Below are 24,897 nucleotides of genomic sequence, written 5' to 3' on the forward strand. Positions count from 1 at the left end.
ATAGAAGCATTATTTAGGGCTTCAAAATGTGGCATGCATTTTATTTTTATGAATGGCCTTTATTTTATTCAATCAGTGTCTTTGAAGAAACTGAACATGCTAAAGTGTAAAAGGAAGAACTTAGTGAAAAATAACTTCGTAAGGCAGTTAGTTGTATAAGCCAGTGTTAGCACTAAGTAGCTAGCCTAAACTGCTGCTTAGCTTGAGATACTAAAATTACCAGAGAAAATTATGGGAACTACCTCTGCTTCCCCTGTTTTTTTGTAAGTTGGTTAATTTTTCTCCTCTGAACTTTTGGCAGGTTTACTAGGGAATTTTCCATTAGAAATGTCCTGGCCTTGAAATTTCATTTAGATTGTAATTTAGTCGTGCAAATTATGAACCCACAGTCTAAATCATGGCTTTCTAGGTATGGTTTCTCATGCATTTGGGGGCAATCATACTAAGCTTTGTCATTTAATCCTAGTTAGGAGGTTAACAGTAAAATAAAATAAAATATTTTTGCAGTCATTTATTCCTTCTCCCATGGAACACACTAATTCTGTTTATTTCTGAACTCAGCCTTATGTTGAAACAGATTGTAAAATAGGTTTTTTAAACAATGTTCCCCTTTTAAACAGTGTTCCCCTCCCATCCTTGTGGAGGGTGGCATTTTGTAAAATCTGAGTATTTATATTAAAAAATATTTGTGGTGGTCTTCCATTATGATATCAGGTGTGGTTTATTCTGGAATCTTTACCCATAAATTCTAATTTACCTGCTAGTACTAAAGTGCCTCACTTCTGATTTCTTTCACTTTTGCCCCAACAGGTCATAAACTGTACTTAGTATATATTGCTTAAAATATATAAAAGCAGATATTTTCCCTAATAGGGATATTTCTGGCTAATGTAGTTCTCTCATTCTGCATCCTATTCAGAAGACATTACTGAGCACCTTTGGTGTTAGTGTTAAATTCTTGAATGACAAATCAGCAAACTTGGAAAAAATACGGCTTCAGCTTGGAACAGAAAAATAATGGTTAGCTTTCTTGGTCATCCCTTTGAAGTGATCATATCTCTTTCTGTGACTTGTGGAAGTTGAGACATTAAGAGCAGGTTATTTAAATTTACTGAAGAATCTGATTTCTGCAGACCTGAAGAACAACAGACTCTCTTTTTCTTTATTAAATTTTGGGACAGTTATTTGAAAGCAAAATGATGAATATAATTGTTTCTGGTGAACCCTGACTTTTCTTTGCTAGGGATACAGGTCTTAGGGTCTTTAGGAGGAACAGGGAGGTGTTATCAGAGTCTTCTAAAGGTACTTTTGAAAACTTAATGCACGGGGCACCTGGGTGGCTCAGTTGGTTAAGCCTCTGCCTTCGGCTCAGGTCATGATCTTAGGGTCCTGGGATCAACTCCTGCATCAGGCTCTCTGCTCAGAGGGAGCCTGCTTACCCCCCTCCCTCTGCCTGCCTCCCTGCCTACTTGTGATCTCTCTCTCTCTCTCTCTCTCTCTCTCTCTCTTTGTGTTAAATAAGTAAAATTAAAAATCTTTTAAAAAAAAATGTGTGGCATGTGTGCACACATACATAATTCCTACTATGATGAGAGATGTCACTGATGACCACCTCTGTGATATCCCTTAGCTTTCCTAGGCTTCTTTGTCTTGAGACTTAAATGTGATCTGACTTTGAGACCTTCCTACCAGTTCCAGCAGTGGTTTTGTCACCTCTTCAGATATCCCATGCATGGCTCCTTACTTGTCAGGCTAGGGTGTGGCCCATATAGGCCAGACCTTATCTAACAGAAACATAGTATCTGCCTCAAAATATCTTATATAGACGTATGGATGTGTGCGTTCACATTTATTTTTAGAGACTTACCAGTGTCTGAAAAGACATGGGTCTAAATGAATCTTGGTCAACAACCTTGCTTTGTAGAAAGTAAAAATGCCAAGAACTAGCTTTCCCAGCCTTCCAGGCAGCTAGGGTGCAAGTACTTGAGGTGCAGCCAGTAAACAAAGGAATTTTCTAAAATTCAAGGGAAACTGCAGAGCTCCAGTAGCATGAATCCTTCAGTAGGAAATTGTTTATTAACTACTTCCAGAATCAAAGTAGGCAAATTTTTAGTAGATCAGCTTCTAATGTAAAAGTACTTACTCAGCATGCCCTTCTTTACAGTTTTATCTATAAAGGTTGATGGGAGTTTTAGGGCATGTTGGGCACTTAACCTTCTTGCCATAGGTTCCCCTAATAATACTGTTAAATCATTCTCAGGAATAGTTTTAAACCACTGAATCTGTTGACTAAGTGAATAATGAGTGAATATGAAGTGAATGAATGAATATAGTAAAAATGAGCAACATCAACTGTGCCAGAACCCAGACCATTGTTTTTGGTAGACAGTCTTTAGCATTCAGGCATACACTTCTCAGTGATTCCTTCAGGGTTGGGGTGGGTGGGGAGAGATTTGCATATTTGCAGCTAATCACCTTTGTAAAACTATCAGACAACAGTGCTAGTTCGTTAGGGTAAAAGTATTCTACAGCAAAAGTTTTGAATGTTTTTAGAGTTGTAACCCTATTTCTCCTTCCTCTAAACCCCTGTAGTCATTGATAATTGAGACTATACTCTTTCCCTTTGGGACCAGAGTTGGTCTCAGAATCATTCTCAACACTGCACTCCAGGTAGCTGTTTAATTTTGCATTGGTGTTTGAGCTAAAACCCATTTGCCACCTGTGAATAAATAGACAAGATTTATCTTTATTTCATCCAGGGTCTACCATATAGGGTAGATAATAAACAAACTTTTTCTCTAAAGGACCAAATAATAAATTTTTAGCCTTTGGGGACTGGACCACACAGTCTCTGTCACAACCATTCATTTCTACCAGAGCAACCATAAACAGTATGCAGTTGCATGGCAGTGTTTCAACAAAACTTTAATTACAAAAAAAAAAAAAAACAGGCAGTAAATGGGATTTGGTCTGAGGTCTCGAGTTTGCTAGTCTCTCCTCTAGGGCAAGAAACTGGTTTTGATTCATTCAACAGATAATTGCCTTCTGTATGCCAAGTGTGTTAAGTGCTGGTTATGCAGCCATTAACTTTACACTTATATCCCTTGCCCTGAGATACTTAAGACTTTTTTTTTCTTATAAAGAGAAAGATAGTGGATGTGGGAGGGGGGAGTTGGTGAGGAAGTGGGAGAGAGAGAAGAGAAAATCTTAAGCAGGCTCCAGGCTCCATGCTCAGTGCAGAGCCTGACATGTGGTCGGATCTCAAAACCCTGAGATCATGAGCTGAGCCAAGATCAAGAATTAGATGTTTTTGTTTTGTTTTGTTTTGTTTTTAAATAGGATCTTTGACAAGAATTAGATGTTTTAACTGACTGAGCCACCCAGTCCCCCTGAGATATTTAAGTCTTAACTGGTATTTTTTATGCATGTGGACAGATCCAAAGCAGTTTTTTGAGGAAAAGTATGGCCTCCCCCATAAATCTGTTCCATTTGTCCATATAAATGAGATCTTAGGCAAATATGCTAAGTGGTGCCATGATATGTGGTAACAATATTAGCTAAAGGAAATCTCAGTATGCTTTGGACATCACATGGTGTGATAGCTAATACTCTGTTGTGGAAAATAGCCTTGACATGCATCTGATATCTGCACTGTCTGCCCATGGTAGGTAGGTACACAGTATTCATACAGTCTTAGAAAAGAAAGCTAAAATTGCTCTCTGACTTAGCGATCTTTTTTCAGTCTCTTGCAATTTCCTACTCTATGCAGTATATTGTTTGACTTCTTAATTTTAGTTTTTTCATCTCATTATAGGTTTTTGTTGCAACCTGTGCTATTTGTTTGTTTGTTTGTTTGTTTTGGTGGGGGGCAGTTGGGAGGAGGGAAGAGAATCTTAGCAGTCCCCCTGCTGAGTGAGTGCAAAACCTGATACAGGGCTCAGTCTCATGACCCTGAGATTATGACCTGAACTGAAATCAAGAGTCAGTCCCTTAATTAACTGAGCCACCCAGGTGCCCCCAAACTGATGCATTTTAAAAGTAAGCTGAATATTTATTATATTTCAATAAAATGCTTAACATTTCTAGATGTATTGTCCAGGCTTCTGTTAGAACTGCTTTTGTTCATTTAAAAAGTAGTTTAGTTTTCTCAGTTTCGGTTGTGTTTCTCTTCAAATCATCCAGTACTGTTGCTTATAAAATGAGACCACGTTCTTGACCAGTACTCAGAGATCTATGTTATGTTGACTGTAGACTGACTTTCATGCTGGTTTTATTTACCTATTTGTACCCTGAGATCACTCAGACTGTGCTTTCTATTGTAGTCTAATCATATTCCTGCATTTTGCTGCCTTCTGTGCTTTTCTTTTCTCTAATGTTTTCTTTCCTATTGAAATGCTGTGCCTTTTGTTCATTTGCCACCTTCTTCATAAGTTTGTTCTTGACCTCTCTTCAAATTTCATATTTTTGTTTCTCATATTTTTCATATTTTTATCTCATCTTTCCTACAAAACTATAAACTTCTTGAAAGCAAGTATGTTTTGTTTATCTTTGTAACCTTCATAGTGACTTGCACTTAAGGCATATTAAAATACTAATTAGATGAAAGGTACTCCTAAATAAGCAAGGGACTATGTTTCTTCCTGAGAAATGTCCTTAGTCTTGTATCCAAATGAGAAAACTCATGTCAAGATACACCTTAAGTTGGTAAATACTGTACAAATAGTGTCTCTTACGGTAAACACTCAACGTAGCTCTTGTGCTAAGTGCTGCACAGTTTGGTTTTTAATTTCCATATTTTACTTCAGAGAAGAGTAGGATTCTGTTGTGGCAAAAGACAAGCTATGTAATGCCCCAAATGTTTGCAAGATATTTTTTAAGCCTTCCCAGTTTCATATCTTGAAGATTATGAAACATAAGAGGAAACAAATTCCCATTAAGATATATTCCTCTTAAGATGAGCAACCATCCTGATTTGCTCAGGACTGAGGATTTCCTGAGACACGAGACTTCAGTGCTAAATCAGGGCTGCTGGTTAGAATCCACTTTATGATGTAGCCATCTCCTTTGCATGTCTCTGTGTTGGCACAGTTTTAAGAAGTGTAATAAATGCCTAGTAACTGGGTGATTGGTTTGGTTGGAGGAAGGTGTTGGGGCACTTGGGCTTTTATTTGTTAAGTTTCTGACTATGATTTTGAACATTTTCTAATGTTCAAATGAAAATATAAAAGTATATTTAATTAATTGATCCATTTAGGAATATATTTGTATATCATTGGTGACCTTATCAGAAGGTGGTCCTACCCAACTTTTTAATTTAAAATTGCATATTCTGTCAGATGATTAATGCTTTATTTAGATGTACCTTATTAGATAAGGCAAAGTCTGAGGTGACCTGAAGTTTTCCTTAGTTCCCTTTACAGCAGTTTAAGCTTTACTCATAGATTTGCTTTGCAGAGACCATGTGTCTAAAGAAATGTCTAGGATGGTCATACCTTTGCTGGAATTATCTCTTGTATATGCTCATGTATAAAGATCAGAGAAGTCCATGGCTGAGAACTCTCTAATAATAGCAGGGGTATAACTTCCAAGTTACTAAAAATCCTTTTAAGTTTTATCAGCATTTAGGTAATAGTGACTTAACTGTTCTGGGAAATACACTATGCATGGTGGTATTGTTGGAAAAGTGCCATTAAAAATTTTGATACTTTATACCAAAAAGGACATTAATGACCCAGTTCCTTCCCTCTTCCACCCTCCTTCTTTTGTTTTGAGTTCCCTCCCATTTTGTAATGATTAAATTTTAACTCTACCTCTTGGGGCTATGTAGAATAATAATAGCATCCTTAATTTGATTAATCTTTGGCTAAAATAGACTCTTCTGGACCGGTTTGTTTGGTTGTTACCCTCTTGTTATTTTTCTTGTTTTAAGAATGTGAATAGAATCCTTTGATGTTATTTTAGCTTTTTAATGGTTCTTTTTGCCAACCTATGGACTTGCCAGCTTTTGTCTTGGGCCATATTATTGTAGAAAAATTACTTGTGCCTTTAAAACAAATGTATCCAACATTATATACCTATATAGAAATGTAAAGATCAGATTTGGGTTATGAAAAGACTTGAGAAGGCAAGACCATGGAAAAATTTAGGTTGAAGTTGAAAAAGAATGGTGTTTTTTCCACAAAAGAAGGAGGGAATCTGTACTTTGCTTATAGTAGTTCTAGTTGATTTTTCATAGTTAAGTTTTCTTTTAGACTAGGTCTTAAGAAAAGAAAGTAAACACTGGCAGTGGTGTCACCATAACAGTAGTTTTTTGTTTATTCCTAAAGAAATGAGAAAATAAGATCTACAAAAGGCTTCCAATAAAGAGGAAAAGGGAGCAAGTGTAAAGACACTGTGTGGCATTTTGTGGGCAAATGATTTTTTTGTGTTACGGTTTATTGTACAACACAAGTTAGTCACTGAGTATTTTGCTCTGAGATACTCATTAAGCCCAGAAAGGTTTTTGGTTTTGTACAGTAGTAATCTTTTCTATTCATATTTCTGTTTCTCATAAATTGGCAAAAAACTCCATCACATTTCATTTGATGAAGACTTAATGACTAAAACTATAAACCTTAACATTGAGATTTATAATCATCTAAATAAATTACATATTTCACATTAATAAGCCAGGAATATTGAGTGGAACAAATTACACCTGGTACATTTATAATCTTGCTAAAAAAAAATCAGTGTTCTGTTTTATGCCTGAAGCCTTTTGAATACAGACAGTGAGCATCTTCTTTCCAATCTCTTTAGGAATAAGATGCTACTACCATGTCCATACTATTGTTAAGTTTTTACTCTGCTGTCTTTGAAACCTATTGCAAAAGATAAAAGGTACTTCCTGAACCGAGTCTATTCCTCTTAAGTCCCCAGTCTGATTTAATGGCCTCCCTATCCATGTTTGATCATGCTGCATCATATATTTCTTTCCTTACCTATCTAGTTAGTCACCATGTTCTCTTGATTGCTTCTGTCATTACCCTAACCTTGGTCACTGTCTCTCAGCTGTGGCAATCTCTTACTGAATTCCCAGAATTCAGAAAACAAATACTTAGTTTCTGTGATCTTTGTAAAGCACAGATATGTTCATATCATTTCCCAACTTGCAAATTCTTTATCTCTCAGTTTCTGGTAGAATACAGGACAGGGGCACCTGGGTGGCTCAGTGGGTTAAAGCCTCTGCCTTCCGCTCAGGTCATGATCTCAGGTACCTGGGATGGAGCCCCACTGTTGGGCTCTCTGCTCAGCAGGGAGCCTGCTTCCCCTTCCTCTCTCTCTGACTGCCTCTCTGCCTACTTGTGATCTCTGTCTGTCAAATAAATAAATAAAAATTGAAAAAGAAGAAGAAGAATACAGGTCAAACTCTTAAGCTAAGAGGGTTCCCTACCTCTTCAATCTACTCCCCCACTTGGACCCCATGCACTCCTCATCCTTTTCCCCCAGAATGCCCTCATTTCCCAGTGAACTCCCCTGTTTAAAATATCCACTGGTCTGGTTTAAATACCCATTTAGTGAAGCCTTGCTTGACATACCCTTTTAGGCAGAGAATTCTCTTACATGTATACATAGCACTTTGTTCTGTAGACCCTGCTTGACTGTGAAGTAACACAGTCCAAACACTCCATTGGATGTTTTATTTATTTTTTCATTAACATATAATGTATTATTTGTTTCAGGGGTACAGGCCTGTGAATCGTCAGTCTTACACAGTGCACAGCACTCAGCATAGCACATACCCTCCCCAATGTCCATCACCCAGCCACCCTATCCCTCCTCCCATTTTAATATTTTAAACTAACGGTTTCTGGGGTATAAAGGCCTCTAAAATACAGTTGTCATATACTGCCTTTTTCTCAAATTTCTAGCATGCCCTACCTCTTTGTGTTCACAGTCAAAACTAAAATATCTCTAATCTGGTCATTGAAATTCAAGTGTCTGACAAGTTAATATTCTCCTTCATATTTGCCTCCTGTATCCCACCCCCGCCTTTTCCTCTTTGGGAAATAATGAAGGCCCTTACAGGGTGATGAAGGGGGGAGAGAGTGCAGTTGATTCCAGAGATGCCAAGGTAGAATGGACCAGACTTGGTAACGGAATGGAGAAAGTAGAAGTGTTAGTGACAGTTCCCCCAGGTACACAGGTTCCTGTAATATACTGTGCTTTTGAGGCACTGCAGGTGCTTCAAGTTGAACACTGTAAATAGATGGGATTTTTAAAATAGCAAGTAACACTGCTTACTGTGTGTTATGCATTTTGTTAAACATTTTCATGGGATAAGTTATTTTATTTGAATCTTAAAAACTTTAAATAGATATTATTACTCCCATTTTCAGATGAGGAAACCAGGGACCTAGAGGCTAAATGGCATGACCAGGGTCACTTAGCTAATAGTTAGAACTGGCAGTCTAGGAAATCAGATTAAAGCCTATCCTCTTAACACCTACATTTTCCTGTCTTACCATTTTTTCAATTTTAAACCTTGTTAAATAAGGCATGCATGTTTCAGATTCTAAGATATATAGCCAGTAGTAAAGCTAATCTCCATACTCCTATCCATATTTACCTAAATTATGTTTGGAATACACAGCAGATCTTTGAGTCACTGTGTACACCTATAGAATTACTGCTAGATCTGACGGACAAAAAAACAAAAACAAAACCCTGACAGGTTAATTCTTAGGTCATGTTCAAAGAACTCTTGGGAGCAGGGGAGAGTTCTACATAAATTCGATATATTTAGAGGGATCTGGTAGAAACTAATAGGTCATTTTTGAGCCAACGTTATTTCTTCCTGTTTTCAAAACATGAACATGTAAGACTTTTCATTTTTTTGTCTTAGCTACCAGCTCATCCCTTGATTTTGCTGAGAAAGCTAAGAAACAGGTTCTTCTGCATTTGTCATATTACTGATAAATTGTTGTACTATAATTTCTAAGAGACATGATCAAGTACTAAACCGAAAGGTAGTAACTCCAGTAATAAAGCTAGAAAACATGATCTTAACTTGGATGTCATAGTTTATGATGGAATAAGCTTTATTTACTGGCAATATTAATCCATGAAAAGGTCAAGGGAAGAATTTCTTCCTACTTGAGATTATAAATACAGTCAGGTTAGAGAAAATGCTATGAACAGTTTGATAGTCTACAAATTATACACTTGACAGGATTTAGAAATCTAGTTCACAGAGAGGACTTTTCTCAGCAGAATGTAAGATTGGAAGCATTTCCCTTTTGTCCTCATTACAAGAGACACAACTCAGAAAGTAAATATGATAAGTAACATTGATTTTAACAGCTTTCTGTTTATTTTGTAGTCCATTGTTAGTTTTATTTTTAAAAGAGAGTATGAGAGGTAGTGTTTGGACCTCCAAAAATAATTTTTAAATCTGCTTAAAAGTTTTGAATTCTCTCATTGTCTCCCAACAGATTAGTACCAAGTTCTCCTGACATTTTAGTTAGTTAGTTTTATTTAGGAGGGCAAAGAGAACAAGTAATCCTCTTCAGCTGCTAAAATACTACTTTGGGAGTTGGAGGCGGAAAGGAGAAATCAAATATCATCTCTTCCAGAAAGTGTTCAGTGGGAGAAGTCACTTGACTTCAGGAACCAGTAGTTAAGTTTTTTACTTAGTCCTTTATTTATAATTTAAGATCACAGAATTTCAAAAATGGATGGTTGGGGGTGGGTGTCGTAGGAAAATAACGGGGATAGGATTACTTGAGTTACCATAGTTTTGGAAATTTTCTAATTTGACTATAACTATTTGGAGACTCTATGACATATTTTAATGGAAAGGAATTATGCTTTTTTAATATCACCTCTTTTTAAGGATTTGATTCTTACAGCCTTTTTACATTTACTAATGAGGTTGATTAAAAGAATAAATTAGATTACGAGGTTGAGAGCAGGTGTCTCTGGAATCCAAGTTGCTGTTTTAAATACTTTTCCTGCTTCAGAGCATTTTCTTTTCTACTGGAATTGCACTCCTACAGGGCAAGTATAAAGACTAATTTTTTTGGGGACGCCTGGGTGGCTCAGTTGGTTAAGCAGCTGCCTTCGGCTCAGGTCATGATCCCAGGGTCCTGGGATCGAGTCCCGCATCGGGCTCCTTGCTCGGCAGGGAGCCTGCTTCTCCCTCTGCCTCTGCCTGCCTTTCTGTCTGCCTGTGCTCACTCGCTCTCTCTCCCTCTGTCTCTGACAAATAAATAAATAAAATCTTTAAAAAAAAAAAAAAGACTAATTTTTTTTTTCAAGATTTGTATAGTTCATTTTCAGCTGAGATTCTTGACATCTGTCAGTAATTGAAGTGAACTCCGATGGCAGTTTACATACAAACGGTAACTTATTTGTGGTCTTTTATTAAAGATCTAAACAGTTCTTTCCTTTGCTGGAACTGAATTATTAATCTCTAGTCATTCCTTGATTCAACAAACATTTCTAGACCAAACTGAGGAAAAAATAAGGGAGTACTGTGCATCTAGTTGATGATAGTAATGACTAACACTTAAAACTGTTATAGACAGGGGCGCCTGGGTGGCTCAGTGGGTTAAGCCGCTGCCTTCGGCTCGGGTCATGATCTCGGGGTCCTGGGATCGAGCCCCGCATCGGGCTCTCTGCTCAGCGGGGAGCCTGCTTCCCTCTCTCTCTCTCCCCGCCTGCCTCTCTGCCTACTTGTGATCTCTGTCTGTCAAATAAATAAAATCTTAAAAACTGTTATAGACAATATACATTCTTCCTTAATCTGTCCATTTAGTCTGTGAAATTGGTCTATGTTGTCTATATTTTACACACTAAGACACAAGCCGAGAATAAGTGCCTACCCTCTGGTAAATTACATAGGTAGTCAATTCTAGGGTTCCCTTATTTCCAGATTCCATGTTTTACCACCCTGGGCAAGAGAGGACCTTGTGTCCATCCCCAATCTTGAGTTAGTTCAAAAGACCTTACTTGTACAGAGCAGGTTGGACTAGCATGCCAGAAATAAGAAGAAAATATGGAAAGCCTTTACATCTTGCCTCGGTTGAATGCCCATTAGGATCAATGGATTTTCCCATGTTAGAGCAGCCTATGAATCTGTAGGTTGCCCTGTATTTTCAGCCCCTTTATTTTAGTTTTATCTGTATTAAGTTTGAAAGATAATAATCCTAAAATGTCTGTAATATGAAACTACCATTATGAAGTTAGGGAAAAAAAATTTACATTATCATTAAATGTTAGTACCAACATAGAATTATATCTTTTTTTATAATAATTAAGAAGAGAGAATATAATATTAAGATACTTTAAAAAAAAAGTTCTGTCCATATATAATTCTTCAGAACCCTGGTATATGTAACAGTACATTTTGGAATTGAAAGAGACCTTAGAGATCATTTAGTCCAGAAGTAGAAAACTAGTGACTCACAGTCCAGATCATACCTTACATAAATTTTATTGATTTTCACAATATTCACATTTTTAGAATTTGAATGACTTTAGCTGTATAAGCATTCATTCCCCTTGGCCACAATTCACATCATTCCCTAATATTAACACCTTGCAGCTTCAGACATTGATGTCTCATCTAGGGCAACTCTGTGTACAGTACTTCCCCCTTCCCTGTTCCTTCATTTTCCAAACAAGGAAACTGGAAATTGAGCACAAAGTGGTTTATCTCAAATTGTATAACTTTTTAAATAAAGCCAAGCTTCTTAAACCTTGAGATAATGTTCCTTTCTACAATTTGTTGTCTCTTCTTAGAAAACAATACAGGACAGTATATAATCAAGTGCTGAAGTATTTGGTGTGGGTTTTCAGAAAGAGGAACTATCATTGTGGGCTGGGACAGTTAAGAATACTTTAGAAATCTTTCTTGACACTACCCTTGTAAGAATTGCATTCTAAGTATTTGCTAGTCAGAATCTATCCTGATATGTGTATGTAGTATTCTCGCTACATAACAGTGGAGGGGGTGGTGCTGGAGATGGGATTGTGAATGTCTTTCCCTATAGAGCTGGCAAAGGAAATGACTGAGGGGCATTTTGTGCATATTGAATAATGGTATCTCATAAGACCACCTACATTTAGATTGCTCCAGAAATCCTGTTTTTGCTCCTGGTAGGAGAGGAAAAAGGGGTATTTTAGCCATGAGCTCTCCAATGGATTCTAGACAGATCTCCTGTGACTTTCCCAAATCCAAATTTAACTTTAGCTACAAATTAACTGGCATATTACCTTACTAGAGATGTTGATTTGAAACTAAAAAACAGAATAAAGCCAAATGCTAGAAACTTTTTTTGAAAACACAAATTCAGTCTATTAAAAGGGGGCTTTGGGTACTGAGCTATACAGTTGATTCCTGAACAATGTGGGGATTAAGAGTCAAATCCACATATAATTTACTCCCCCAAAACTTTACTAATAGTTTACTTCTGACTGGAAGTCTTACTGATAACATTGATTAACACATATTTTATGTCATATATATTGTGTACAGTATTATTAGAACAAAAAAAGCTAGAGGAAATTGTTTTTAGAAAATCATGAGAGGGGTCCCTGGGTGGCTCAGTGGGTTAAGCCTCTGCCTTCACTCGGGTCATGATCTCAGGGTCCTGGGATCAAGCCCCACGTCAGGCTCTCTGCTCAGCAGGGAGCCTGCTTCCCCCTTCTCTCTATGCCTGTCTCTCTGCCTATCTATGATCTCTGTCTGTCAGATAAATAACTAAAATATTTTTTAAAAATCATAAGAGAAAATAGATTTATAGTACTAAACTGTTTTATTTACTTTTTCTCTGTATTTTATTTTTTATTTACTTTTTATTAACATATAATGTATTATTTGCCCCAGAGAGACAGGTTTGTGAATCATCAGTCTTCCATAATTCCCAACACTCACCATAGCATGTACCCTCCCCAGTGTCCATCTCTCAGCCACCTCATCCTCCCAGCCGCCCTCAGTTTGTTCCCTGAGATTTAGTCTCTTATGGTTTGTCTCCTTCCTTGGTCCCATCTTGTTTCATTTCTCCCTCCTTTGTACTATATTTTTTTAAAAATCTGCATATAAGTGGACCCATGCAGCTCAAACCTTTGTTAGAGGGTCACGTGTATAGTACCTTTACCTTAACAGAAGTCCTTTATCACCATATTGTGCAAGATGATCCCTCCATTCCCACACTGTCCCCTTACCTTACTTTTATTTCTTTTCTCCATAGTGTTTATATCACTTCTAACATGTTTTATATTGATTTTTGTGTCCCCCCACACCCCATTGTAAATTCTGAGGACAGAGTCTTTTGTTCACTGCTTCATTCCCATTAGGTAGAGCTGTACCTAAAATGTTGTAGGCACTCATTATCTATTGATATTTAATATTAAATGTTATAGTAATATTGGTATATAAGTCATCATTTCTTAGATTTTTTTTTAATCTTAAGGTATTAGCACAGCTTGGACAAGAGTAGGTCTTCAGTAAATGTTAACTCTAAGTAAAAGCTATGAGTTGTTAGGTTTTTTTTTAATTCCAATGTAGTTAACAGTGTTAAATTAGTTTCAAGTACACAATATAGTGATTCAGCAGTTCTGTATATTTGTCAGTGCTCATCAAGATAAGTGTATTCTTAATCTCCTTCACAAAAAATACAGAAACACTAATTTGAAGGGACATACACACTCCTGTACTTAATGCAGCATTATAGAAGCAGCCCGTGTGCCATCAGTAAATGAATGGATGTTAAAAACTAGAACTGTGTATATAGTTTGAAAATATATATATGCAAAACTGTAATCATACATATATATATGGTTTTTTAAAATACATCCATCATTCTTTTATGCTTTATTTCCACAGTGTTTTTTAGAATTACTCTTATGGTTCATAATGAGGGTCAATAATATTTGAAGTTGGGTCTGTGTTAGGTCTTATTAATGAAAATTACGTGTAATACAGAGTGGTAGATAATCAAGTCACTTACTTGCTTTGGGATATGTATTTTTATATAATGAACACATTTAGATTAAAATTTTACTGAATTTTTATTTTTTCTGACTCAAAAGTCTCTAGAATTTTCTCAGAATCATAGCATCTTTTTTTGTGTGTGTGTGTGAAAATTCCAGTTCATTTCTGGTTGATGAAGTACTATCTTGGATATATTTACTGAACTTCAGGTAGACTATGATTGCATCTGTTTCCTCAACTTTCACTTCAGGCAATTACAAAGCAACCCATGAAACCTGACTTGGCAAGGAGCCCTAGAATTTTTTGTTTTCTTGTCCCTTCATGTCTTTGCTATGATTATCTTTGAGACTAGAAATAAAAAACTTCTTAAATTAACTGGGAAAAAAAAAATGCCAGTAAAACTGATCTGTAGAGTAAATGGAGGAAGTTGTAGAAGGTGATAATAAAATAACCTTTTAAATTAGTGAATAGGGTATCCAAGTGCTTGTTCTGCAACAAATACAGCAAAATCTAAGATGTGTCAGTTACTCTCATTGATCAGAAGTTGATTGTAAGTCATACAAATTTTAGAAGCTCTATGTAAGTAATTAAAATTAGAAATCTTTACATGTAAATATATAATTCCTAAAATTACCCTTCCCCAATTCTTTTTTTTTTTTTTTTTTTTTTAAAGATTTTATTTATTTATTTGTCAGAGAGAGAGAGGGAGAGAGAGCGAGTACAGGCGGACAGAATGGTAGGCAGAGGGAGAAGCAGGCTCCCTGCTGAGCAAGGAGCCCGATGCGGGACTCGATCCCAGGACGCTGGGATCATGACCTGAGCCGAAGGCAGCTGCTTAACCAACTGAGCCACCCAGGCGTCCCCCCTTCCCCAATTCTTTTAAGAGATTTTTTTTTAAGATTTTATTTGTTTATTTGACAGAGAAAGAGATCACAAGTGGCAAAGAGCTAGGCAGAGAGAGAGGGGGGGGAGCAGGCTCCCTGCTGAGCCGAAAGTCCAATGTGGGGCTCAGTCCCAGGACCCTGAGATCATGACCTGAGCTGATGGCAGAGGCTTAACCCACTGAGCCACCCTCATGCCCCCCTCACCCAGTCTTTAATGCAACTTTTACCTCCCCGCCAAGTATTCTTATTCAGTTCATTTATTAAACCAATTGGTTTGCTTCATCTGTAATCTGAGATTCTTGGAGAAGTAATGTGAATCATGCTTCATATTTATAATTGTGTAAATGCCTGCTTGTTGTGGAAGTTACACTTTCTTGCTAATGAAGTCAGAAATGGCATTATTCGTAAACCACCATTCTCAATTTGCATATATACTACATTCTTTACCTGTTTAACTACCAGAAGAAAATGAGGATCTGAGAGTGCCCCATTAATTAATGACTTAATAGATTAAAGCTTAGTTCAAATGCAGATTAATTTAGGCATATTATTTTTAATTAGCAATTCTTAATTTTGCTTTTAATTTTCAGAGTGCACCTAAATTTTACAAATAAATGCCATTATTTACAAGGAATACCACAAAAAAAGAACATATATGTAAACCAACCAAAGCCCGTGACCTGTATTAAAAAGTCAAACTAGGGCGCCTGGGTGGCTCAGTGGGTTAAGCAGCTGTCTTCGGCTCAGGCCATGATCTCAGGGTCCTGGGATTGAGGCCCACATCGGGCTCTGCTCAGCAGGGAGCCTGCTTCACTCTCTCTCTCTCTCTCTGCCTGCCTCTCGGTCTACTTGTGATCTCTCTCTCTCTGTCAAATAAACAAACAAACAAACAAACAAATAAATAAATAATAAAAAGTCGAACTGGAATGTTTCACAATTGACCAATAGCACCATAATTTTTGGCAGTGTTTAACCAGGACATTCCCATTGCTGATGGCATTTTCATCTAACATTTCTCATGCTGTTGCCCTTAATTTCCTGAAAGTTACTACGATTTCTTTCAATGTAGTTTTTTTTTTTTTTTTTTTTTTTTAGTTGATTGTGAAATGTTTTTAACTGCACTTCCTATTTCTTCCAAGTGGCAGTAACACCTGGTTACCAGAACTCTTAGTAATTTCTAATATCAAGTACTCTAATTTTACTTTGTATCTTTTCTTGTGTTTTAATCTTTATTTTCTCCTGAAGTACAAGAAGGTAAACCAGCAAGCTTTTCAGAATACAATCCTTTGATTGTGGCATACCAGTTAAAGTACTTAGAACTTAAATTCTTTGCTACCCTACTTATCTTTTCTTTCTAGGTAGACGCTTTGGCATGCTAATTAATATAAAGATAAATTTTGCTTTGACAATAGAGAGGAAAGTGTTTAAAATTTCCTATTTACATTGTTAGAGTAAATATTGTCAGTATTTATGTTGATAATTCTGTAGAGCACTTAAAACAATGTTTAATTTTGTAATTTTCAATAAATACCTCTTAGCCCCTTTCAAGAACAAGCATACTAGTTATTAAGGTTTAAAAATAGGATTAAAAATTGTTTCTTCTTTTAAGCTTGCCTGTTTGTTTTATTTAAACATGCACTGTCACCAATAGTATATTTATCTGAAAGATACTTCTCTCTGCCAGTGTAAGTATTCTAATTACTACTCATTGTGAGTTGAATGACCGTCTAAACTTGGTGTTTTTTGCATTACTAATGACCACTGTATAAAAATGATTGGGGCACCTGGGTGGCTCAGTCATTCAGTGTCCACCTTCAGCTCAGGTCATGATCCCAGGGTCCTGGAGTTGGGCCCCCCCCACATCAGGCTCCCTGCTCAGTGGGAAGTCTGCTTCTCCCTCCCACTCCCCTGTGTTAACCCCTCTTGCTTGTCTCTCTCTCTGTCAAATAAATGAATAAATTTAAAAGAATAAAATTAAAATGCCAATGATTATCAGCATTCATAAATGATAATAACATGAGCTAATTACAAGACAACTCCACAACTCCTCTTTTACTTTTGGTTTCATTCGTATATTTTAATTGTTTATTAGTAATAAAAACATAAAAGTAGAAGAAAAATGATCCCCCACATTATCACATATCTGTTTTACACATTCAAGAGAATTAAAATTCATTTTATATTACAATCTCGGGATTTTTCTCACTGTTCCTAAAGTGTACTGAGATTCTCCCTAGGCTGTCAAAATTACAGTCTGCAAAACTCGAGGTATAGTAAAGTTCATTGACTTGTGTAATTAATATTAAGGGTCAGAGATAACACCAATATTACAGAATTTTTTGTGAAATAATCTGTTTTTTAAAGACTTGCAAGAGGATTATTTCCCAGTCTTTCTCCCTGAACTACTTCTTTAAACGATTCAGAATACTGACATGTACTTAGCTTTTTCCTTTTGTATTGACATGGCAGGGAGGTTGTAACACATTCTAGTTGCAGAGATGTTAAAATATATATTTTTTAAAGGTTTTATTTATTTATTTGATGGAGAAAGAGAGAGTATGTACACAAAAGGCGGGGGAGGGGGTGAGCCGCAGAGGGAGGGAGGGAGCCTGATACAGGGCTCAATCCCAGGACCCTGCAATCATGAATGACCTGAGCCAAAGGCAGACAACCAGCTGAGCCATCCAGACACCCTTAAAATGTATTTTTTTAAGTGCCTCTTAGATTTAGTAGAATATGGTAGTAAACTTTAAGAGTCTACAGCTAAAGAATTATAATATAATTAAGTTGATCCAAACTGGTTATAGTGACAGGAGTGCCCCAGGCACTGGTTCATGTTCTAGGAAATAAAACAGACAAAACTCCATATTTTTCTGGAGTTTACTTTCTTGTGTATCTGCCTCACAACTTTATCATGTAGATATTATTTTTGCCATTTTCCCTATAGAGAAAGTGAAGCTTTGAATGGTTTCATGACTTCCCAGGGTTATACAAAGCTGGGATTTGAAACTTGGGTGCTGTGAACCACTATGCTGTGCTGTCGATTGTCCCTCTTTAGGATTCTGTGAAAGAGAACAGTTATTCTCAGTGTCTCAAACAACAGTTATCACAAATCCCTTTGAAATTCTGATGTAACTCACCCCTTCAAATTTGTGCCTAAAATTTTAGAAATTCAGACTCTCAAGTGCTCATTCGTGGGCATTAAGAGCACTTGAACAGGAAGGTCCTGCCCACAGCTCACAAATACGTAGATGCTAGCACCTTTTCCCTCCTCTCTGCCAAAAAAGCTAATGACAGACATTACATTACTGAACAGGGTTGTCTTTTCTGCGAAAACTAGATACAGCCACAGAGTCCTTTTAAAAACAGAAATAATGGCCATTCCTAGTCAGTCACTGAAATTGAAATACATTATTTCAATCATAGAATCTGTAAACAATTTAAAGCTGGTAGAGTAGAAAGCACCTATTTGAAAAGCAGATTTTAGTCCAAATCTTAGCTATCATACTGCTGGGTGGTTGTTTTTTTTGTTTGTTTGTTTGTTTAAGGAAAAAAATACCCCTAGTCTTGTTACTTATCAGGATTTAGATAAAAATATTTTAGTTTTTTAGACATGTAAGGAAATACTGATAAAAATTAAGTGACTTTGCTCAGTTGAATTTCCTTACCCCAGTATTGCTTGTTACAAAAATTTCTTACTGGCAAGTTACATGTGTTTTGCCACCAGTTTTGGATTTGAAAGTTTATTAACAACTTTATCATATTTCTCTACCAAAATTTAAAATTTCAGTTCTAAATTTCCTATGACCATAGGGCTCTCTGTAATAAAAGTTACTGTTTGAATTACTAAAATCAAAACAAACAAACAACCACTACTTTTTTTATTTTAGAGAGGTGGGGAGAAGGATAGAGGGGGAAGCTGGAGAGAGAGAATCCCAAGCAGCCTTCCCACTGAGCACAGAACTCAACACAGGGCTCAGTCTCAGGACCACCTCCCCTGACACAAAATGCCCTGAACTGAAATCAAGTGTCAGATGTTCAACTGACTAAGCCATCCAGGTCCCCCATTAAGTATTATTTATAATATCCACAAGCCAGAAATAATCCACATGTTCATCACCTGATGAATGGGTAAAGAAAATGTCATGTAGCCATACGATGGGTATTTTCTTTGGATATATATTTTTTTAACATAAGAAATAGAAGGAACAGATTACTGATGGAAGCAATAATGTGGATGAACCTGATTGTAATTCTAGCAACAGGTAATATTTACTATAGATAAATGAAGCAATTGGGGAAACAGGTCTCAGTGATCTCACTAAGAAATGCAATTCCATAAATGTTTACTTTTTATAGTCTATTTTTAAATGGAAATTTTTATGTTAATTCAATCATTTGTGTCATTGTTTTCATTTTGGGATTTTAGTAACTTTATACAGTTGTGTGTCATCACTACAACCAGTGTTAGAACACTTCCATCACCCACTCGTGGCTCTAGGTAGTTAGTCCACGTCTACCTCCAGTGGAGAAAGGGCAGGAATTGCTGGGTGCTCAAGTTTTCCTTGGAGCAGCATTATGGGGCAGATTTTGAATCATTGTACTTCTCTTGCTTAGTAAACATGGAACATTGATCCTTACTGTGACTCTTCTCTTTGCATTATATAAAATGTGTCCTCACTCATAGGCTCCCATTTCTTAGAATATAAAGACGTTTTGTTTTTCTTTCTAGCTTTTTCACTTTGTAAGGGTCTTTTAAAAATCTCACCCATTATAGATTTCTAAATTGCTAGTTTTGTTTTTGTTGTTTATTTTTTTTAAGATTTTATTTATTATTTATTTGACAGACAGAGATCACAAGTAGGCGGGGCGGGGGGAAGGGTGTTGGCAGTGGGGAAAGCAGGCTCCCTGCTGAGCAGAGAGCCTGTTGTGGGGCTTGATCCCAGGACCCTGGGACCATGACCTGAGCCAAAAGCAGAGGCTTTAACCCACTGAGCCACCCAGGCACCCCTAAATTGCTAGGTTTTTTAAATTTCAAGTTTCCCATTCAGGTCTGAGCCCAATTAACAGAAAGAACAAACATGTCTTCCTTTACCTCAGCTAAATATATTTTACAGTTTCCTGACATCAATTTTTATTTTGTTTCATATCAAGTCATTTTTATTTTGCTTACAATTTTAAATCTTGACCAATCTACCTTTAAGAAAGACTTCTAAAATAGTGTAGTTCCTAAGTAGATTCTTGATCTCTCAGGACCAATTTTTTAAAATATGCTGAGTTGTTTGAGTCTGATCTTTCCTATTCTGCTTTTAACCATTTTTCTTTATAAAGAGGAAATTAAGTAATTAGTGATTAAGTTGAAGTTCTGAAACAAATTTGTCTCCCTGAAATTGAAGAAAATCCTCACTATAAATTCAACTAAATCTAGACTCATGTCTAAACTCTGTTTCTATATTTCTGCCTTTTAAAGAGGCTAATAAAATTGTTCCTTTGCTGAGAAACCTTCAAGAAAAGTAGTTCATTTCAGAGGTAAAGGGAAAGAACAAAAGGAATAGGATTGTGTGGGTAGTTTAGAGACAGAATAAATCAAGGAGAGTAGGCTTCCAGAGGTTTGAGCAGGGGGACGTAAAGAAAGACTATCTTAGTCATTTTATTTTGAGGCCCTGGAATATCAATTAAAGAAGTTGACTATTGATTGTTATTTTGTCTCATAATTTTTTCTGTAGGTGCAGTTCCTCTTAAGCTACTAATTTTGGCATTTCAGAAGTTGGTCATAAGTCTGGTTAAGTCACACTTGTCAATATCACAGTATTTGTCATTTGCCGATATAAGTACAAAAGTCAAGGTTATGGGACGCCTGGGTGGCTCAGTTGGTTGGACGACTGCCTTTGGCTCAGGTCATGATCCTGGAATCCCGGGATCGAGTCCCGCATCAGGTGCCCAGCTCCATGGGGAGTCTGCTTCTCCCTCTGACTTTCTCCTCGCTCATGCTCTTTCTCACTGTCTCTCTCTCAAATAAATAAATTAAAAAAAAAAAAAGTCAGGTCATATTGGGAGCTTATAAAAAAAAACAAAACATGAAGTTCTTCCTAGAAGAGGTTGTGGCTTTGACAAATAAAGCAGCCACTAGAGTCAAGAAAAAGGGTGTCAGGTTAATTAACTGGGAAGAGGCACATTGGGAACTTTCTGGGTGGTAGAAGGGTTTTAAATCTTAATGAAGTGTGGGACACCTGGCTGGTGTAAGCTTCAGTATGTGCAACTCTTGATTTCAGGAGTTGTAACTTTGAGCCCTGTGTTTTGTATAGAGATTACTAAAAAATAAAATCTTTAAAAAAGAATCTTAATGAGGGCTCTGTTTATGGTTGTTACTTGTTACTATGACTACAGAACTGTCATTTCTTGATTAAGAAGGTTTAGAATCTGTTCTGGTGGCTGCTTTTGTCCCATGGCCATTGACCAATTCTTTCTTTCTAGGACGGTAAGAGCTTTGTTATTATTTCCCTAGCCAGGAAACGTTTAGGATCTTCTTTCTCTATGTTTCATGTACTGAAATTTGATGGTAATAAGCCTTGGTATGGGTTTTTTCTTTTTGGTTTTGTTTTGATTTCCACTATTTCATCTTACTGAAAGCCATAGTTTTTCAGTCTGGGGCTCATACTCTTCAGTTCTGTCTCTGATTTCTAACCATTTTCAGACTTTTTGTACCTCCCCCACTTCAGGAATAGATATTTGGTCCATTTTCTCGGCTAACTCATTTACCATATATGTATCCCAGGGTTTGGCAAATTTTCTCTGTAAATGCCAGATAGTAAATATTTTAGGCTTTGTGGACCAGATGGCCTATATTATAACTACTAAATTCTGCCATTACAGCAAGGTAGCAATCACAGATTCTACGCAAATAAATGGACATGGCTGTATTTCAACAGAACTTCATGTACAGAAAGAGGTGATTGACTGGATTAGTTTGCAGACCTTTGTTTTAGCCTGTTTATCTTTACTGGAATATTGCTTAGTGAAGACAGGAATTTTTTGTTCATTAACTGTATATATCCCCACACTTAGTAGGCACTCAACTACTTGTGACTCAAGGTTACAGATAGTTCAGGAAAGGGAGTTAAACATGCCTGTTACCGCCATCTTGTAACCAGTAATATACCCGTTTGTGCTGTTTTTCAGCCCCCTCCCTTTTTTTTTTTTTTTTTAATAGAGAAATATTTTATTCTGTTTGAATTTAGGTTAGGGCTAAAGTCACGTCAGTAATTCTGATGTGATATAAAGAGCCCTACCAGTAGCATCCTTTTAGTAAGTCTGTTTATCAAATACGTATATTAGTATGGTAGAGTAATCATTTTTTTTTAACTATTTGGTTGAATATCTAATTTATATAAGAAGCACATGAATACAAAGATATATTACCTAATAATTCTCTCTCTCTCTCTCTCTCTCTCTCTGTTTTTTCCTTATAAGGTACTAGCTTTTGACAAGTTTGCACCATGCGTGAGTATAAGCTAGTCGTTCTTGGCTCAGGAGGCGTTGGAAAATCTGCTCTGGTAAGTCATTATTACCGTACCTAAGCTATTCATTGCAACACATGTTCTTTTTCTGTTGAGTTTTAGGTTTTGACTATTTGTCTTCATTTATTTGTTAAAGTGAAATCTCAGTGATTTTAGAGGCAGTGTATTTTTCTTGTAATTTTAGTCCACTTCTAGTTGGACCTGTGTAGATCATATTGTTTCTGGTCTGTTGGTTCCAGACCAGCATGAGATATCCAGAATACAATTTGGGCTAAGCCTAGAGAGTGGGAGCATATAAATATGTGTCCATCTGTATTTCTGAGCCAGATAGGAATGAATTTTGGTCTTTCTTATTGTGACTTGGCTTATAATATGTATTTTCTGAAAATATTAAATAAAGCTTTTAAAAAACCTTTTTCCAATACAACCCGTGACTGTCCAGTTTTCACATTATTTTAGCAGCCATGCTTTCAGTATCAAGAATAGTGTAGTGGGTGGAAAAAAATAGTGCAGCGATTGGGAACCAGCTGGCTCAGTGGAAAGAGCATGTATGTCTTGATCGTTGTGAGTTCAATCCTCATGTTGGGTGTAGACATTACTTAAAAATAAAATATTTTAAAAGTAATAATATAGTGAGAAAAAAAGACAGTTTGGCAGTAGTGGCTGGGGAAGGAGAGAAACTTAAGGAAAATGACTTGATGAGTAGTTCAGTTTAATAAAGCCCCAGTGTAAAACAGATTGACCATCTCACTCAGCCACTTAGAATGGCCACCTAGCACAGAACTTGAAGTTTGAATCAAACTGAGAAATGTATGCAGTGGGGCATGAGCTGCTTTTTCATTTGTAAATATATCCAAAATGATGAGGAGGTGTCTTGAAGGTATGTACTTTTGTACATGAAACAAATAGCCCATTTCTAATTAAAATTCAAATTTAAGCTGTTAAGACTGAAATAGAAGACATTTAAAATTTTGCTTAAATATGGGACCTCTGGATGGTTCAGTAGGTGAAGGTTAAACGTTGGACTGTTGATTTCAGCTCTGGGTCTTCAGATCACTCCACACGGGGCACATGATGCCTGCTTTAGATTCTCTCTCTCCTTCCCCTAAAGCCCCTCCCCCCATTTTTTCCTCTCTAAAAATAAAATAAATAAATTTTAAATATATGAGCTCGAAAGTTAAATTACCTAAAAGGGAGGATAGTGATTATTAATGTTTTTAAAAAGCTTTCTAAGGTAATTTACTCACCAAATGCATACATTAAATGTAGTAGTGGTTATATTTTCATCAGTGATGTAACTGGCTATGTGAAATCAATAGTGCAAAGCATACAGATTTGAATTTCTTGTTTTCTTTAAGTGTAAATGGTATTCTTTTTTTTTTTTTTCCAGACTGTACAGTTTGTTCAAGGAATTTTTGTTGAAAAATACGATCCTACGATAGAAGATTCTTATAGAAAGGTATATGTTACTTACTCTAGAAGACTTTTGCTTTGGACTTTACTATAAATATAAGTTCTTAGTTTTAACTTTGTAATTGCTGAATGTTGTTTACAAAGTCAGAGGAAGAAGCAAGAGTTTATTTAAAAATTAGTAGGAAAAAACACTCGATTTCTTGGTCTTGTTTCCGTACCAGTTAATGAAAATAGTAAAAACACTTGCTCGTATGTGTTCTTTCTCTCTCTCTCCCTGCCCTCCTCAGAGAATTTTAAGTTTATCCTGACCCTAAAATTGTAATTCGACACACAAACTTCAGAATTAGGCTATCCATTTCAAGTGATAGTTGTGTCCCTCCACCCCAAACACCACCAAAAACTGAACACTGTCAGGCTCCCTTCTTATTAAAGTATCACTACTAATAATAGAATTGTTTCTATGTCCACAGATACAACATGTGACAATAAAACTTAATATGCAGACATTTTTAATTTAGGGGGAGAGTTATCTCCCCACCTTATGTAACAGTTTGACACCCCCCCCCCCCCAGCTGCTATGTAGATACTGTTGAGAACACATGGTTTTTGCACCTAATACAATTTGGGGGTCAGTGGACCTTGATTATATAGCTGTTTTTTCTCCTGTTCTATTCAGGTATTGCATAAAACTAGTTGTAAAGTTACAGTAATCTCGCTATTTAAATATCATGCTAGTTTTTGTATATAATAAGGTACTCTTACACATTAAAGAATGAAGGTATGTTTTAATTTTTCCTCCAGCAAGTTGAAGTAGATGCACAACAGTGTATGCTTGAAATCTTGGATACTGCAGGAACGGTATGTAAAACAAGTATGAAAGTATGTGCACAACTTCTGTGGTATTGACCTTGTAAATGCTAGTACTCTATAGACAAATGCTCATTAAACTTAAAAGCCTACAACTTGCATTAAATCTTACAGCTATTTTTCTTATTCTCTTTAAGTTCTGTGTGTGTGCGCTTTCTAATTGCAGTGGGCCATTTACTGAAGAAATAAATAGAAATTTGTTTGAATGAGAGGTGCCTAGGTGGCTCAGTTGATTAAG

The 24,897-nt window shown here is 36.5% G+C and overlaps 1 protein-coding gene across 2 annotated transcripts in view; it reads left to right on the top strand.

Moving 5' to 3' along the window:
* Positions 1–24,897, top strand: part of RAP1B (RAP1B, member of RAS oncogene family) — a 43,742-nt gene that overhangs the window by 11,656 nt on the left and 7,189 nt on the right. Inside the window, exons 1-4 of one of the 2 annotated variants that reach the window (XM_059186269.1) lie at positions 21,790–21,811; positions 22,333–22,415; positions 23,770–23,838; positions 24,594–24,650. In XM_059186269.1, the coding sequence (XP_059042252.1) occupies positions 22,359–22,415; positions 23,770–23,838; positions 24,594–24,650 (183 nt within the window). In that variant the 5' untranslated portion in view covers positions 21,790–21,811; positions 22,333–22,358. Of the gene's footprint in view, positions 1–21,789; positions 21,812–22,332; positions 22,416–23,769; positions 23,839–24,593; positions 24,651–24,897 lie in introns of those variants that run through there. The other variant, XM_059186268.1, reaches the window with a different exon arrangement.

Source organism: Mustela lutreola, chromosome 8 (genome assembly GCF_030435805.1).
Source record: "Mustela lutreola isolate mMusLut2 chromosome 8, mMusLut2.pri, whole genome shotgun sequence".
NCBI classification, from domain to species: Eukaryota; Metazoa; Chordata; class Mammalia; order Carnivora; family Mustelidae; genus Mustela; species Mustela lutreola.